Here is an 18777-nt window from a genome sequence, read left to right on the forward strand (position 1 = left end):
GAGCTCTTCTTGTTGGTGCTGCCACTGGGACTGCCAGATTGGCAGTTACCCATGACATGGCCTTTTCAGTTGTGGTTTCCTGGTAGCGCAATGCCCTCCCTGGTAAGGTGCGCCAGTCTCTCTCAGTAATGACTTCCAGGAGGAATTTGAAAGTGTCCTTCTTACCCAGGCACTTGGTGGCTGAAATATACTGTTCCTGGCAACCCTGAGATCACTGGATGAGATAAGGTTTTCAGTTGTAACGGTTTTTAGGATGGTTTTAATTGAAACTGTTTTTAAACTCTAGCTGTTTTTAGAATGTTTTAATTGTTTTAAAACAGTTAAAAAAGCATCAGCCAATGATAACAGCTGTGGATGCATTTGCTACTCTAGGTTCCTTCAGAAAGAAGGGTGGGATAGAAATTCAATAAATAAACCAGTAAGATTATGGATCATACTGTAACTGATCAGAACTGTGAAGCTGGAAGGCGCCACGAGGGTCATCTAGTCCAACCCCCTGCAATGAGGAATCTTTTGTCCAACATGAGGCTTGAACCCAGAACCCTGAGATTAAGAGCCTCATGCTCTACCGACTGAGCTATCCCAATTTGGCCCACTTCCTGTCCAGGGCATGCTTGTGTGTGTGTGACTCATTGACACAAGACTTTGTGAAGGGCAGTGCTTCCCACAGAAAGCATAGTGTCAGTAGAGGTAAAATGTGCATTCATTGCCCTGCCCACTTTTGCCTCTGGCCCCGCCCACCATAGGCATGTGCCCTCAGAAGGTTACGCAGCCCCCCACAGGCTGAAAAAGGTTCCCCACTCCTGTCCTATGGGAAAATGAGCAGGCAAGCCTAATAGTTTTGTGGTCAAAGAGAACACAGCATAAGCTCATAAACTGGTAATGGGAGGCTCATCTGTCCTTGTAGCTTCAGTGGGCAGAGCACCTACTTGGGATGTAGAAGGTCCAAAATTCAATTTCCAGCATTTCTAAGTAGGACAGAAAAAGAGTCCTTGCTTCAAATTCTGGACAGCTGCTGCCAGTCAGTGCAGACAATACTGACCTAGATATGCCACTGGTCTGGACTCAATAAATGGCAACTCCCTACGTTTGTAATCAAGCAGGACTTGATTTTCCTCCCGCACTTTTGTGAATGGCTGTTTCTGAACCCAAAGCCAGCAGAACTCCTTTATGCTTTGGTTATAGCTGTTAGTCCTTAGGGCTGAAAGAGAGTAGCAGGGCTGTTTCAGCAATTGTTTAGAACAACTGTCTTCTATCTTTTTAATTTGTTAAAGTTTTAAAATATTGTTTATTAAATTTCAAGGCAAAAAAGAAAAAAATCCACATACTCTTCAATACATAATTTTGTTTTCTGTTTTTCTGACTTCCCATCCCATTTCCCACTGTTATCTTATTTTCTCCCCTTTTGCTGCACCGTCTTCTATCTCATATATAACAATATTACAGTCAGCTCTAATTCTTTCTGTTGCTCATACTTCAAATCCTGTTTGTGAGGTCTTCTATCTTTTTTAATCCAGGTCCAAGATTGAGTTCTTGGAATCCCAGATTGTGGCCAAGATACACTTCTAAGCAGGCACACACTGGTAACTGCCCAAGAATCCAGGTATTGGCTCTTGGTTAATTTTGTGGAAACATGAAGGGAGAAATAGGAAGGAAGAATAAAAGAAAATAATGGGGTGGGGGCAGAAATTTGGCATTTGTTTTTATAAGTCCTGAAAAGGAAATAGAAGGTGATTGTTCTGGCTTTTAAATCAGTGAAGGGACAGAACTGTAAAGAGATAAATATATATTTTTAAAAAACAGCATCTACCAGGATTTGAAGACAACCCCCCACCCCAATAAAAAAGTTAGTAAATATATCTTCTGCCAGACTCTTAGGAACGGGCTTCATAAAAAGCACATCAGCACATCTTAGCATCATAAGGCATCATAAGGCATCATAGTTATTGTAGTGGCATTGTTAAAAAGCTAGAAGCTCCTGGGTGCAACTGCAATTCTTTTCCTTTTTTTAAGTCCAAAGGTTGTGCAAAGAGATAGTTCCAACACCAATCCTTTCAAAACAAGGCCCATTGCTTGAGCACTGGGAGCCACACTGGATCCTCAGCCTCCAAAGCAAGCTAACATGAGAGAGATGGAGCCCTAGCTGTTCCATATCCCTTTGTGGCACACATCGTCCTCCTCCTCCTCCTCCTCCTCCTCCTCCTTGTGAACTCAGCATCTATCTGAACTCCCCTGAGTGGAATCTCATGATTCATGCACCTGTCGCCATGCAACACCTGTGCAGATCAGCAAAATGGAGGCTGTGCTGGTGCAATTGGGAGGTGGGGGCGGGGCGCAGGGAGTTGTGCCAGCACAGCAACCTGCTCAGCAAACAGCAAAAGCCACGTTTGCGAAGTCATACAGTTGCACCTACCCTCCAAGAGCAAGGGCAGATCAGGGTGCGGGAATCGTGAGAGAAGGCGTCTCACAAGTGCGTCTAAACGTAGCATTTTCCCTCCCATGGAAGCTAGGGCAGGGTGGTGGGAGGCAAGAGCCCCAGGTGACTTACCTGTAGGGATAAAGGTTGGCTGTTGCAATTGCATGTTTGCGAGGGCCTGTTGGTAATGGAAAACACTCGGGTTAAAGACTGTGGTGGCACCATTGTTTTTTTCAAGCGCTGGCCTCTTTGGTAAAGGTTGAAGAGCACCAGGTGGCAACGCCTGCAGAAGGAAATGGAGGGAACCAAATGTGGTGGGTCAAAGAAGGGAAATTGGGGGAAGGGGGAAAAAGAGAAGAGAACAAATTTTAGACAAAGCAATGATCAAACAAGACATGCTGTGCACTCTGCAAATCACCTGCAACTGTGTTGGATCAAAAACCAAGGTGGGGGAATAGGTCAAGCAGACTCCAATGAGATAACCGTCAACTTCATCATCATCATCACCACAACTTCACAGAATATGCAGTTAGTGCAGATGGGGAAAGTGAAATTGTGCCAATGAATTAAAACAAAACAAAACAGTGGGGGGAGTGAGTGCTCTGAAGGGCACATCTACATCTCAAACTCATAGCAGGTTTCAGAAGAAGCTTTGCTGCTGCAGCTCAGGTCAAGAACCAACAAAAGAAATTATCGGCAACTTTCACTACCCCCAATAATTTGGCACTGGGTATGCCTGACAGCTAAGCAAGTTTAAAATTGGTTTATACCCAAAGTAGGACTGTGCCCAAAGGAAGAACATCTTGAGATTTTATATATATAGGACACAGGGAGTAGGGGTAAATCAGGAATAATTTTATCTTGGTCAGAGGAAGACTCAGAAGGCAGTTGCAGGCAACAAGCATAGGGGAAAAAACCCAAAATAAAATTACCAACTAAGAAAGGAAGGCAGGAAGGAAGGCAAAACAGCTATTAAAAAAACAACAGAGAAGATTAGCATAAGCATCATGTAAACTGAAATGCTAGCTGTGCTAGGGTTAGCTAAAGTTTACATGTATAAGCATCAGTCCTGTTCCCTGTGCCTATTTTGGGTTCCTGACATGATGTGCTAACTCTGTGTGCATTTGAATACACGGATTAAAAAGAATAGGGAAAACTGTTTCTCATCCTATCTGGCATGAATATAGAGAAATTATTTCCCACCTGTCAGGTGACTTCACATCTGATATAGCTCTGAAGTGACCCCACAACTGTTATTTCTACAACACCATTCATACAAGGACTCAAATATCCTCAACATGAGGATAAAAAGAATTCTGGTCTGGATAAATTTTAGGGAGGAATTTGGAGAGGAATGCCACTAAGCTGTAGGGGGTTTAGCTGTTTTCATGATGTTAAGCAAATTTTGCATATGCAAAATGCATAATAGATTGCTGCCTTCCCTGAGCTCTTGAGAAATGCTAGGCTTGAATTTTCAGTAAGGAAACAAACATTACAGATTAAACTCTTATTTCAGCTGCCCAGGGCTTCTGGAACTGCAGAGAAACTAGGAAATGTTTGCAAGGGCAAAGCAGCAAAACTGCTAGAATCGCCTACCACTCTTATTGGGCAGAATGAGGGATAGGCTGGTGGGGTGGGGCAGTTGTTGCACCAATGGGTGTGTGCAAAACATCAGGCCTAATCCCACTTAAGCTCCTTGGTTCAACAGGGTTGTGAATTGAGGTTGCCAGACCCTATTGCTAACTGGATCCCTTGGTTTTCTGTTGTTGCCATGTATATGTGCGTTTGTGTGTTATTTCAGTGGACGATGAGATATGATTAATTTCACCAAAAGGCAAATTGTTTTGCCCCCACCCCTCTGTTAACAGGCCACCTCTTTCTTACAAGTAAATTGTCTCTTTTAGACTGCCACATCAAGGTGCTTCCAAGTCAGTCAAACCTGTTTCACCATCAGATTCAAAGATTGCAGGGCGAAGGGGGGGGGATGCTTTCAAATTGCTGTGTGGTATATTGCTCTGCCTGTTGCTCATCCCCAAAGAACATGTCTCAACAATGGGGAGACATAGGGGAAAGGTTTAAGGAAGTGCCAACTTTTCTTAACCATTAACTACTTTTGAACAGTTAACTCCTTACTCACCCAACCTCACTCAAGATTTCAATTAAATCCCCTGCAGTCTTCTGGGCTTGTGGGAAAAATACTGAGCCAAATTCTCGAGGGGGGGCTCTCTTTCTAAGTAGGGTACATGGTTTCCAGAGATGGCATGAGAATCCATGTACCCATCACTCTCTGAGTTGCCTGGTGATGTGGAACTCATGACCCTCCAAATGTTACTTGACCACAAGCTCCCATGATGCCTTGACCACTGACAATGTTGGGTTGGGATTATGGGAGTACGGGGTCCAATGCCATCCAAAGGACCACAGGTCCCACATCACTGCAACAGAACCACACTGTGCATTCTTGATTTGGAAAGGCTCAGCACAAAAACACTATGAGAACCTGTAGCATCAGGTACAGGTACCTAGGATTTCCTTTCCCTTGTTGGTCTGTCTATATTTTACAGGCAAGCTATGAATGCCCTTTGGATGAAAAGGGCGGGCAAACACAGACATAAGGGAAGACTATAAGAAGAGCCTGCTGGATGAGGACAATGGCCTATCTAGTCCCGCATCCTGTTCTCACAGTGGCCAACCAGCAGGGTCTGAGCACAAGAGCACTTTGCCCTCCAGTGGTTTCCAGCAACTGGCATTCAGATGCAGTACTGCCTCTGGCTATTGATCATCGCTATTGTGGCTAGTAGCCATTGATAATTGTATCCTCTGCAAATGTGCCTAATCCTCTTTTAAAGCCATCCAGGCTCCTGTGGAAGCAAGTGCCACACTTTAACTATGCTCTGCACAAAGAAGAAATTTCTTTTATCTGTCCTGAATCTTCCATCATTTGGCTTCATTGGACATCCACCAGTTCCAGTCTTATGAGAAAGGGAGACAAACTTTCTCCTTGCCACACATAATATTAGTACCTTCTATCATGCCACTTCTCACTCACCTTTTTCTCTGAACTAAAAAGTCCTGAACACTGCAAGCTTTCTTCAGGGTGTGGGTGTGACTCTATCCCTTTGGTCATTTTGCATGGCCATTCTCGAACTTTTTTCTATGCTACAATATCCTTTTCATAATGAGGCAACTATGCAGAGAATTCCAAATGTGGACTCTCCCCTCCCAGGGTAGCACATTCTGTTTCGGGTCATTCCACCGGTGGTGGAAGTGGTAGGGCAAGTGGAACACCACCTCTTGCACTTCTGTTGCCTGAGGTAAGTGCTTCACCCTGCCTCATTGGTGGGCTGACTCTGCCCTTACCCCCCTCCTCCTAACACTGGTACCTTTAAGTCTAGGCACCGAGTGCAAAACAAAAGGGGGAATAACAGTCTAGAATATATCATGAATGGAAATGCAGGAGTGCAAATGGCAAACTGGACAGCTTCAGAAACAGGTTTCACTTCAGTTTTGAAAGACCATGGAGACTGCACATCAGAGGGACCTTATGCTCTGTCCCACAGCTCTCAGTACAGCACTAGCCCAGTTTGGGTTAGGCAAGCACGGGCTGGTTTATTGGGTTCTTAAATAAGCATCCGAGCCCATGAAAACCACAGCCTCATAGATTTACTATATTGCAACTGTCATAGGTAAGGTGTAGCATGGAGATAAGTGGAGGCCTGGAGAATGAATTTGGCCATGTGACTGGAGCACTTTTACATCAGGTTTTGCACGGGCTTGCGTGTGTGCATCTGAAAACAGGGCCTTCAGCAGCCAAGCTCCAAGCAGCACTTTAAGTCTTGAACCACTAGTGCAATTCATACTGCAAGACTGGCAGGCAGAGCTCCGAAGCTTGAGGGTGTCATCTAGGTTGTGTTACCAGCCCCAGAGCAGTCCATCAACTGACACAAAAGGATCAATCCCAGCCCCCAGCCCCTATAAAGGCCAAGCCTCAGAGCTTAAGCCTCTTAATCTCAGGGTTGTGGGTTTGAGTCCCATAGTGGGCGAAAGATCCCTGCACTACAGTGTTGGACTAGATGACCCTCATGCAGTGGCGTAGCGTGGGGGGTGCGGCCGCACCGGGCACAACATCTGGGGGTTAGGGTTAGGGTGTGCAAATCCACGGGTTAGGGAGCGCAAATTACTTGCCTTGCCCCGGGTGCTGACAACCCACGCTACGCCACTGCCCTCATGATCCCTTCTAGCTCCCTGATTCTTTGAAATATTGTAAGAAACATAACCTTAGGTTCAGCTTCCCCTCCAATAGAGGGAGAAAAATGGGTGCAGGGGGAAAACATCTACGTTTGCCAGATTTAAGCATATTTATATTAAAGGCAATTTTAACATCCACAAAACCCATGAATCAGGGCTGCCTTTTTAATCCATTAATCCACTTCTAAATACATATATCTAGCAGGTTATCTAGTCAAAGGCAGCAGCACATACTAAAGTCTCTAGCTGCCTTTGTTCTAAAAGAGGTCAGCAGACTTAACCAGGGAGCTGCCAGGCTAGACACAGAACGAAATGTGCACTTTGACTCCGATTTTGCTCTGAATAGGTTTCCTGCAGAAGACTCTGGCAGCATGAAAAGAATGCAATAGCAGAAGGGACCTGCTAGCCTGCTAGAAAGTACAGTCATTCCCCTGACTGTGTTCTGTGGTTCATAGCTGTGGGAAAAGGGGGAAATCAAACGCTCCGCAGCAGGCAGAGGGTGACCCAGGGGAGGCTGGGTTGAGCTTTTGAATGATTGTCTATTCAGCCCAAGTTCAGAGCAGAATTTAGGGGAAAAACTGCCTCCCCTCTTTTGCATCTGGGGCATTTGCATTTTCAGAGGTAACTTTCCCAAGCTTGTTACTCTGAGTGGCTGGCAGCTGGCTTCACCCCACCCAAACCAAATGTGTCATTCTGGTGGTGGGCACCAGTCAACAGGAGCAAGGGAACTCTGACAAGTCTCCACCCCCCATGGAAGTTGCACCACCAGTTTTGCAACCTGGCAGTGGGACTATGAAACTGTGGTTGGAAGTGGGGCAGCCCTAGACCCAGGTTCAGTCCTGGGTAAACCCACCCACCCCCATGAATGGTGTTCGGTATCATCTTGGGAAGGGCTTCTTCTGAAATTCCAAAGTGCCTACTGTAGAGCAAAGCCGATAATACAAAACTGATCAGATTAAAAAGCCAGGAACTAGACCCCTCTCTGCTGTCTGAATTGTGTCTTTTGTCAACGGCAAGGCTAGGTTTGGACACAAACAATTCCTAATGAAGGTTTGCTGCTCAAACCTGCCACCAAATCATGCCAGGCAAGCCAGAGAACTCCCAAGCATTCCGAGTTGTGTCTGTGCATTGGCATGTGAGCAAAAATTAGGGTGGCAATGTGCCCACCGAAGTGTGGGCCTTGCCTGGGCCCTCGGCTCCCTGCCACTGAAACTCCTTGAAGGCTTCCCCTGAGACATTTCAGACCAAAGGTGTGAAACGGAACCTTCTGTGTTCCGTGCTATAAAAATGCGGCAGCTGTCGCTGTTTGAAAACAGACTGATTGAAAAACACTGTGATAATTGCATTGCTCCATAACCACATCTGGTCTTTTTGGAGGAGGAGGGTGGTGAAAGGCACCTTCTGTCACCGAAAAATGGTTTTCAATTAAGCCAGAGGTTGCAAAGTTTCCTTTGGTGGGACAGTGGAGTGAATGGGACATTATTTCCTGTCTGATGGGCACTCTCCTTAGGTAACACACAATATACAACAGATATGAGAAAGACAGAGAAAGACACACAGATAGAAAGAGAGATGTATTCCATGAAGTCTAAAGATGGGTGACATGCAAAGCGAGAAGGTGAGAGGTCCAAGTACCGGGTCAAAGGTTGCCTCGAGGGGTCGCTTCATTGATCGGACAGCTGGCTGAGTCTTAATTAGCAGGCAGCGAGCACATGATGGTAATGAGCCAAGGAAGGGGATCGGGGTTCAAGCAAAACAACAGAAAAAACAGCAAGCAGAAATGCATCAAAAAAAAAGAGTGGACATTGTGGAGCAAGTGAGGAAAACAAAACAAAATAAAATGAGTGAATTATACAATATATTAAAAAAACAGATGACACATGCACAGTGGAGAGCCCTGTGACAACTGAAGTAACACATCAAGGTTTGCTTTGCCTTTGCTGCAGGGTAGATGCAGAAACACCTGGAACCTGGGAGAACTTTATGGGGGTCCCCTTTTCCATCAAGTACTGAGAACTGGTTACAAATTCCCAAATAATTCAGATAATTATTATTATAATACATTGTTAAATTGTTTGCATTTTGGGTGCTGAAAAGCTTGCTGCAAAAGTTTTTTTTGTTTTCTTTTTTCTTTTTTTAAAAAAACTTTTTTAAAAAAGTTGTATTCTTTCATGCGTTCCTCATGCTCTCCCCTTTTTCCATTTTGCCTGTCAATGTGCCACAAATGGCTAAGCACAGGCATGTGTGGGCAAGATGGCAGCTTCTTGGGGTTTGTTTTGGGGTATTTTTTTGGTAGCCTAGCAACTTCTGTTCTCTGACTGGTAAGGCTGTGTGATGGGATGATGAGCTGCTTGTTCGTAAAGCTTGGTCCCTCAGAGTTTGGCCTGATTATCAAAGCTCTGTCTATAGCGGAGCCCCTTAAGCATGACTCCCTCAATCGCTGGCAGAATCCGACAGTGGGCGTTTGCGGAATCTCTTCCAACATAAAAGCTCCTTAACGGAAACGCGTCTTCGGGATTCTGGGCGCGACAGTTTCCGGCGAGGGGTGGGTGTCCCTATAGGAGGTCCTGAAACTTCCCCACTGTTCTCGCTGGAAGTGTCCCTGAGCCATCCCTCCGACTCACTTTCCCTCGGAGCTCCTTCTCTCCCCCTGCTGGTTCCCTCCTCTGCTGCTAAGTCTCTCCTAGCCTCCGTGAGCCCTTCCACCACCTGCCCTTCCGATGGCAGTTCCCTGACAGGCTGCCCCCAAACTCAAGAGGTACAAGGCAAACACGGAGCCTTGAAAGGAAGGCAATGAATAATGCAAAGCTATTTGGGTGGCAAGACCCTGGCGACTTAAGAGATCGATAAATAGTTTAAACAGGCTCATTAAGGGCACACCGGAAAGGCAAGTTGGATGTTTGCACCGGGAAGGGGTTGCATGAATTAAAGTTGCAGCTGGGGCCAGCAGGGTCACAGTTAAGAAGTCAGGAATTAGCTCTGTCGTGAGCTGATGGTTCCAAAGACTCATTCTGAGTAAGAGTGCTTAGACTCAAGTGCCGGTTTAAGCAGCAACCTTTCTCAAGACAAGAAGAGCCACAGTGACATGCTCAGGGCAGGGCAGAAATGAGCATTACAGCAGGCATTGACACACAGGAACATACAAAGGGTCCTCTTGAGCCATCAAGTCAAGCCTACCCCAGCCTGTTCCCTCCAACTGTTTCAGAATCCAACTCTCACCAGTCCCAGCTGGCAGCAGCAGTGTTTCCATCACCCATCAGGATTGTAGGGCTGTGCTGAGTGGCGCTGATTGGAACTGCAGCACCAAGTTGGGGAAGGCTGCTCTAGGCTGACATTGGGTCATATCCAACTGAATTATGCTCGGAGTGGACTCATTATAATCAATGAACCCAAGTTAGCCATGTCTATTAATTCCACTGGGTCTTCTTGGAGCAGGACTAGCATTGGACAGAACCCACTGTGTTTCCAAGGCTGGCCCATCAGCTCCCCCTGTGAAGCTGGGCAGGGCATGATGGCAACAGGCCTTTGCCGTGGCTTCTCCAAAGCAACTGGTCGTTTGGATGTGGCAGATCCATGCAATCCTCATGAGTAACAACCACCAAGCGAACTCTCCTGATTGTCATGGATTTGTCAAATCATCTTTCAAAGCTACAGAAACCAGTGGTTGCCACCACACTCCATGGCAGTAAATGCCATGCTTAACATGCTGAGTGTGAAGAAGCTCTTCCTTTCATCTGCTCTAGCTCTTCTGCCAGTCTGTTTCACAGGGAGATCCCAAATTGTAGCACAGCCATCTCCCATGCCCTCTTCCCCCTCCTAAGCCATGGATGCCCTTCCCACAGAGGTGCACCTGGCACCACCACTGCAGATTTCGCTGGGTGCTGAAGACACACCTCTTTAGCCCCTGACTCTTTGACTCCTGAGGCGCATATTTTTAGGATCCTGATTATTCATGTGATTTTAATGTGTGTTAAACTGTTTTTAATGGGCATAGATAAATAACAACAATAAATTATTCAGCCTTCCCCTTCCTTCCCCTGAACTCAAACACTCACACACCATTTTAAAAAGCCTTTTTTGCCTCTCCTTACCACAGATGATGAGAACCTGTGTTGGATTCCAGCTCCCACCAGCCCCAACAAGCACGGCCAACAGGGATGGGTGACAGGAGCTGCAGTCCAACAACTGACTGGCAGAATGGCTCATGATGGATAGCTCAGTCAGTAGAGCATGAGATTCTTAATCTGGGGGTTGTGGGTTCAAACCCCACATTGGACAAAAGATTCCTGCATTGCAGGGGTTGGACTAGAAGACCCTTGTGATCCCTTCAACTCTACAATTCTATGAACCTGTCGAGGGTGACAGGTTTTCCTGGATTTTTCCAGGCAACATGGATTCTGTTCAGGGGGATGCCTGCTTTATTTACTTTCCAGCGACACCATCTAATGAGCACTGTGCTTTGCATGCAAAATACAGCTATTTAGGGTTTACTGTAAGATTTCCTTGCTGGCACATAAGCATGTTTGCCCACCCCACACGCCTTTGGAAGCACAACCTTATGTAGGGAGTTCCACAGGTTTGGGCCCACTACCCTGAGTGTGAAGCTGCTATCAGTTATAAGCTGTGCAGCTGAGCCACAGCCGGGGGGGGGGGGCGGTCAGGGAGACAGGATAATGCCATGTGCAATGCTCTTGGGTTCTTCAAACTCTTTTTCTAAGGCTGAATGTGAAGCAAAGAAATAAAATGGGGACATTTTCTACATTGGCAGGGGACGGTGGATTTTGTGACATTTGAAGCCCTTTCAATTCTAGGGGATTGAAAGGGCTGGTGCATCATTTTAAAAGCCCCAGGATATATGGGACCCCCATGCATAGGGAACGTGCAGAGTGGGTTGACACAAACAGGACTGGACTGTGTATGCTGAGATGTGATGGGACACTCTGATGCTATTACATAAGGTGGGGGAGGCTCCCCTTGCCCCCCTTCTCTCCTTGTGGGCCAAACACACAACATTTTGCAAAGGCCTTCTTGGGCGACGGCCCCCTTACCATTCCGGCTGCAGCGGTTTGATTCACCTGGTGTTGAGCTGCCTTGATTTTGGCTTGCAGGTGTGCAGGGGGATGAAAGTACTTGCATTTCTCCCGGGAGCATCGCCCTTTGATGTAATCCATGCACACCGTCACGGTGTTCTCATTTGTGTCTATCATGGCAATATCTATTGGGTGAGCATAACGGCAGTCATTCTCACCACGTGTGCAGTTGCCACGCTGAAACTCCCGGCAAACCTTAAAAGAAAGCCGCATTATTTGAACCAGGAAAAACACACGAAAACACCCAGGAAAAACCACTTCTCCATTTTCCTCCTAATGTGAACACAAAGGGCTAAGAAAAGCATAGCCGCGGGGTGGGGGCAAATCTCAGCTGCCCCTCAACTACAGTGGTACCTCGGGTTAAGTAATTAATTCATTCTGGAGGTCTGTTCTTAACCTGAAGCACCACTTTAGCTAATGGGGCCTCCTGCTGCTGCTGTGCCGCCAGAGCATGATTTCTGTTCTCATCCTGAAGCAAAGTTCTTAACCTGAAGCACTATTTCTGGGTTAGCGGAGTCTGTAACCTGAAGCGTATGTAACCTGAGGTACCACTGTAAGTGTCATGTTTCATCTCATTGCACCTCCCATTTATTTAAAGCAGGGTTGTGGAAACTTTTTGGCTCTATGGGGCAGATCCCTATCAGGGTTGGCCTCACAGGCCAAATCACAGACAGTGTCACCCACCTGGCAATCAGTGTGATGTCATGTGCAAGGTGCTTTAAAGTTCTGAAGCTGGGACATCAAAGCACCTTGCAAGGCACTGCAAAAAGCAATGCACTGAGGAAGAGGTTTGCGGCACAATCCCCAGCTGATGAGCAGGGGTTAAGTCCTGCTCTGCTTGGCTGTGAGACCCTGTTCTCTGCTGGGAGCTTCTGCATGCTTTACAGATTCTCTGCCACTGAGTGACAGCTCTTCCCAGCCAACAGAAGCAAGATCACACCTATATTACTGAAGAAGTGCAGCCGCTATATTAATAGGGGAGCCTGGTTCACTTCCATTTTCTACTGCACTGTTAGCTACTGAAACGGTAGGGCAGTTATTTTCTAGGGGATAGAAGGTTGCATCGATTTCAGAATTCTGTGCCAGCCTGTAGAGACCTGAGATGGTGAGCAAGGAGGGCTGGAAGAAATAAAACCAGCTGGAATCTCCCACCCATGTAAACAAGGTTTGCTGATCCAAGATGACAGCACTGAATAAGCAACCTCTTACTGCAGGATTTCCTTGGTTTTGCAAACAAGTCCTGGGGATTTGGGTCAGGTAGAGGCAGTTCCACTTTATTAGCAACACTCCTGAAAGCCCTTCTGACTGAGCCCCAGTGACCCTCGACTCCGTTTTTTTTACAACAAAACTCTCAAACCCAGACTAGATGACAGAAGCTGGGAAGCAATTTTAAGCAAACAGTGATCTTCAACTTATGAAAAAGGGATGATGTGTACTCCAGCGCCAATTAAGAAAAAGGCTTTAAGAGCTTCCTTGTCTTTGGATTAAGAGGTCAAACAAGATACATGTTACACTGTTCTCAAGGAACTGGTATAGCTAAGACTTCAAAAAATGGGGAATTAGTTCCGAGCCATAACGAAGAAAGGGTTTCAGAATCCGGACCCCTCTCCTCTCTCACAGCAGAACTTCCATAGGGCAAGGACATTTAGGCAAAAGGTGCCCAGTTAAATTTAGCTAAGAACTGCCTTCTTCATCTAAGCAAAGCAACCATCGCCATTTGGTACAGGGTGCAAGATACCTCCAGTTTGTCTGTCCTCATCATTTTCTGCCCAGTGGAGCTCCCTGCCACAGAAACAGCTGGGTTCCCAGACACCAGGACAGGTGTATTTGGCAACAGCTCTGCAGGAACCAAGCCCATTCCAGGAGAGACGTGACTTAGGTAGGGACTGAATGCCATGGTGGGGCTAGTTGCAAGCGAAGGAGTCACAGGAAAAGTTGTCTGCCAAGAAAGAGGAGAAAGCAATGGTCATGGAGTTAGCAGGGTCTAAGAATGCACTGGTCCTGTGTCCAACCCCCTGTACCCCCAGCTCTGGAAATGTTCTATTCAGTTGCACTGGCTAAGAGGAGGACTCTTGTTCTCAGTCTATTAATCCTCTTGGTTTGCTTCTGATCTTCTCCTCCTGCTTTCATTGATTCAGATGTGCATGGAGCATTTCAGGCACAAGAAGCATCTTCATCAGTATGGACAAGGAACAGCCAATGATCGTTAAGAGCTTAATAGCACAATTAAGGAGGCACCTTGGGCAATTAACACAGTCCCCCTACCCTGCACCTTGCAATTAAGCATTCACCGGTGGGAGTTAAGGGATCAAGCCAATTCTGGACATGAGACGCATGGCAGATAAGCTGGCAAGAAGCTCCCCTGGCATAGACAAAAGGGCTGGTACCTTTTGGGTTTCTTAAAGCAACACATGTCTAGAATCCATACGTCACTTCAGTTTTACACTTCCAGCCAGCCTAAGAAAAGCAGAACCTGAGCACAAGAGCACTATCCTCTCCTGGAATTTCTAGCAACTAGGATTCAGAAATGTACTGCCTTTGACAGTGGAGGAAGAGCATAGCCACCCTGGCTATTAGCCACTGATAGCCTCTTCCTCCTCCTCCTCCTCCTCCTCCTCCTCCATGAATTTGTCTAATCCTCTTTTAAAGGCATCCCAGTTGGAGGCCATCACTGTCTCCTCGGGGAGAGAGTTCCATAGTTTAACTATGCAGTGTAAGAAGAGACACTTTCTTTTTTCTGTCCTGAATCTTCCAACATTCACTTTTCATTGGATGGCTATGTATTCTAGTGTTACAAGAAAAAGAATTCTTTCTCTATCCACTTTCTCAATGCCATGCATAATGTTATACACTTCCTTCATGTTACCTCTTATTCACAATTCCTCTAAACCAAAGGTTTTCAACCTTTTGGAGTCCATGGCTTCCTTGACGGACTACCTTCTTTCTGCAGCACCCCTGTGGGGCTCAGGAGCTCAGCAATGTCTCCCCTTGCCTGCAGAGCTGGCAGTCCCTCACCCCTTTTTGAACACCCTCCCTGGTGGAGTGTTCCTTCAGCCGCCTCTCCTTTCCACTCTCCTTGGAAGTCCTCTAGCAGCAGCCCCTGGTCACTGAACTGCACCTCCCAGAGGCACCATTGGCCTGCAGAGCTTATAGCCAGGGCTGCTGCAACAAACAGCTGGGCAAGCCTTTGGGAGGCAGAGATGAGAGAGGGCATCAGAGGAGGGAGGGAAGAGAGACAGAGGCCAGGGTTGTCCTGACTCCTGACCATCATTCAAGGCACCCCAGCATGCCACCGCACCCTGCTTGAAAACCACTGCTCTAAACTAACGTCCTCCCCCATGCTGTAATCCTTCCTGATAGGGAAATTGCCCCATCAACTTTTCCTTTCTACAATATCAGCATATACCCCTCAGGCAGACTGTCCCTGAGGGGATGCAGCCCCTGCCTCCCAGAGAGAAATAAGGTTCTTCACCCCTGTTTTTAGATGTGATGATGATGATGATTCTGCCCTTCAACCATAGATCTCAGGGCGGTTCACAACATAAAAATACAATATAAAAAGTACACAATAAAATAAAAACCAAAACAAACCAATAATTCCTTCTAGCGGATCCCACCATTAGCCACCAATAAAGTAGTGGACCTAGCCTGCTCACTGCTCCCACCTCATGGTATGCCAATTAAATGAATGTCTATAATTTACCACAGGCTATCTTGTGCGAGGGAAAACTTAAGTGATTTAGAGCCTTAGGCAGGAGCTGAACAAACAAAAAAAAGTTATATTAACAGAAATAAGAAGTTTGTGAAACAGAGACTTTCGGGGTCGGCGCCATCGGCAATGGCGGATTACCTCTAACTCTGAGGGAGTTAGCTCCGCGGAAATTGGGTCTTGCCGCTACGGTGAAGCGGGGACCCTTCAAAAACCACAGGCGGGGGAAGCCTGTGTTCGTGGGACTCGGCGGGCACCTTCAGCGCCTCCCCAATCTGCAAAGGAACCCGGCTCCGGGCTCCGGAGCGAAACGGGGTGAGCGGTGCGGTGCTGAGAGTCTATTGCTTCTTCCGTGGAGTGAAGCCGCACAGCTGTTGCCGGAGAGCGCTGACTTTTTTCCTGTGACAATTCGGCTATCAAAACAACTACCCGTGAGTAGGTTAAAGATCTGAAAATAAGGGAAGAAAAAGCACTAATTTGGCACCAAAGTGGGAAGGCTTAAACAGGAAGACCGCCTTCAGTTTCTTGTAAACAGATCAAAGCAAAGATCATCTAAGCTAAGACCTGGAAAATCGCTTTAAAAGGACTTAAACCCTAACATCAATACAAGAGATCTCCCTCCCTGAGCTGCGGGAGAAGTATTTTTGCCTGCAAAAAAGAGAGGAAAGGAAACAAAGACCACTGCTTAATGCCTGGGAACGGGCTGTCAATGGACAATAATATTGCCGTACTGTGAATCGCGCTGTTTATGGATAATGTAACCTTTTGACAGTTAACTCTGCAAGAGAGATACTTTATTCTGACTGGTTTCTCCAGACTTCAAGGAACTGTAAATTAACTGAAATTGAAAGTGTTGCTTATTTTGTTAAATGGGGGACTTGGAAAAGTTATTTTAATGCAACAAGTATTGACTGTTACTGTGTCCCCCTAGAGGAACTTTGAAATTGCTACAACTGGCCAGGGAATTTTCCACTTTAAACTGGCCAGGGGAATTTCCCACAGCAAAACAAACTCCGGCCGTGGGATTGACCTTGAGCTTCAGATAAAGTGTTATGGCAGACTCGCTTCAGGAAAAAACCACAAGATCTGGTAAAATTCGGCAGCAGTGAAGAACATCAGCATATGGCCCTTATGCACCACCAGGGGTAGCATCTGTCCAAATTGGGTCAAAAGGAATGGCATCTGAAGATGTTTTAGCTTTGGCATTAGGTAAAATCAATGAATCTTTGGAAAAATTAAGTAAACAACTAGCTGAAGCAACAACTAAAATTGACCAAAATACTACAAGCATTAATAATTTGGGACAGAAGGTGAACTCTAATACAGAATCTATTGAGAAATTGCTGCAGGAATCTACTTTGACCCGAAAGACAGCTGAAGAAGCAAAGGAAAAAGCACTGGCCGTAGAGGAAAAGATACCACCGATATGTAGGCAACTTGAGGACCACAGGTCGATGTTGTCCATGATTGAACTGAAGGAAAGACAGACAAATTTAAGGATCAGGGCTGTACCTGAACTGGAGAAAGATAACCTAAGTGACTTTCTTATGCAAGAATTTGCACTTTTGGAACCTAGATTCAGATAAGTAAGATTTCAAGATAGTAAGTGCTTTCAGGCTTGGAAGAGGGGGGAGAAAGAACAGGGTGAGAGACTGTTTGATTACCCTCCGAACAAAAGAGGAGAGAGACAAAATATTGAGTCTGCATTTTCAGAAGACCTTGGAAATACATCAATCAAGAGTGGAGATATTTAAAGACATCCTGAAATACTTTCTGGATCTTAGGTCTAACTACGGAGATCTGGTGACCTTGTTGAGGAGTAACAGAATTGTTTTCAGGTGGGAATTCCCCCAAGGCCTATATTTACCTTCAAAGGAAGAAAGTTAAAAATAAGATCAGTGGATGATAAAGAAAGATTTTTGAAAGATTACGGAGAAGACCTGCAGAAAGAATCTGAAGAAGAGCCAAGAGAATTAAAACCAGGAATACTAGACATAGCATCACTATCTTTTGGATTGGACAACTCAGAAAAAGTGATACCATCGACAGAACAAGAACAATTACTGGGTGCAGTTGGAGGAAAAGTAAAGTAACAACACCATGGTTCTGCAACTATTAAGTTGGAATATTAATGGTTTTAACTCCCCGGAGAAAAGGAAAAAAGTCTTTCATTTATTGAAAAAGGAACAATTGGACTTGATTTGTCTACAGGAAACACATGTGATAAGGCTACATAGGAAAGTATTGATCAATAAAAGATTGGGTCAAGAGTTTATTTCATCGGATAAGGTTAAAAAAAGAGGAGTAGTGATTTATGCAAAAGAGAGCCTATCACCGAAATTTATTTTTAAAGATGACCAAGGAAGATTTGTGGCTACTGAAATTCAAACACAAGGAGAGAAATTTTTGATAGTAGGAGTTTATGCACCAAATGAGGGGAAATCTGAATTTTTTAAAAAGTTGCATGAGACATTGCTGGACTATATGGATTACAACATTATCATGATGGGAGATATGAATGGAGTGGTATCTACAAATATGGACAAGGCACAGAGACAGGTAGTCACTAAGGATGGCAGGCTACCAAAAACCTTTTTTGAGATGACTGACAATATGGACTTAATTGACATTTGGAGAACAAAGAATCCCTTGGGTAGAGAGGGAACTTTCTTCTCTGAAGCCAAAATGTCATGGACAAGAATTGACCAAATCTGGATAACTAGAGGACTGGCTCCTAAGATTCGAAAAGTGGAAATTTGCCCTAAAACCTGCTCCGACCATAATGCTGTGAAAATGGAGATGAAACTAACACCAACTGGTTCCTTCAGATGGAGGATGAATGACACCTTGTTTAGAGACGAAGAGGTTACCAAGAAGGCCCAAAAAACCTTGAGAGACTATTTTGAGATAAATATGAACACTACCATTGAAAAAAGAGTAATCTGGGACGCAAGCAAAGCGGTTATGAGGGGGTTTCTAATTCAACAGAATGCAATAAAGAAGAGAACTCAAAATGAGAAAAAAGACAAAATTTTGGAGAAAATAAAAGAGGGCGAGAAGAAACTGAGAGCGAAACCAAAGTCACCAGAGATTCTGAGAGAAATAAAGTTATACCAAGTCCAATATATGAAAATGATGAATGAGGAAAAAGAATGGAAAATTAAACAGATGAGACAAAGGACATTTGAATTGGCTAATAAATGTGGGAAACTGTTAGCTTGGCAAATGAAAAAAAGGACAAAAACTTAACACCATTACTAATTTGGAAGTGGAAGGAAAGAATATACAGAATCCAGTGGAAATTAGAAAATGTT

At 45.4% G+C, this 18777-nt stretch overlaps 2 protein-coding genes across 13 annotated transcripts in view; both read right to left on the reverse strand.

The window, feature by feature from the left end:
- Positions 1-17481, reverse strand: part of KLHL13 (kelch like family member 13) — a 570056-nt gene extending 552575 nt beyond the window's left edge. The window contains exon 1 of the mRNA XM_083722895.1: positions 15570-17481. The gene's annotated coding sequence lies outside the window, so the exon portion shown is untranslated. The remainder of the gene's footprint in view (positions 1-15569) is intronic.
- The window catches only part of MBNL3 (muscleblind like splicing regulator 3), a 115075-nt gene that overhangs the window by 7365 nt on the left and 88933 nt on the right, over positions 1-18777 (reverse strand). For 7 of the 12 annotated variants that reach the window (XR_014560314.1, XR_014560316.1, XM_083723035.1 and 4 more), the window contains 3 exons: positions 13493-13693; positions 11713-11949; positions 2549-2699 (listed from right to left, as the gene is read on the reverse strand). Coding sequence is in view for 9 of the 12 variants with exons in the window: in XM_083723035.1 (XP_083579161.1) it covers positions 2549-2699; positions 11713-11949; positions 13493-13693 (589 nt within the window). In the remaining 3 variants the exon portion in view is untranslated. Of the gene's footprint in view, positions 1-2548; positions 2700-8299; positions 8354-11712; positions 11950-13492; positions 13694-18777 lie in introns of all 12 variants that reach the window. The other 5 variants (XR_014560315.1, XM_083723033.1, XM_083723027.1 and 2 more) reach the window with 1 other exon arrangement.

This window comes from Podarcis gaigeae (genome assembly GCF_964106915.1).
Source record: "Podarcis gaigeae genome assembly, chromosome: Z".
In the NCBI taxonomy this organism is placed as follows: domain Eukaryota; kingdom Metazoa; phylum Chordata; class Lepidosauria; order Squamata; family Lacertidae; genus Podarcis; species Podarcis gaigeae.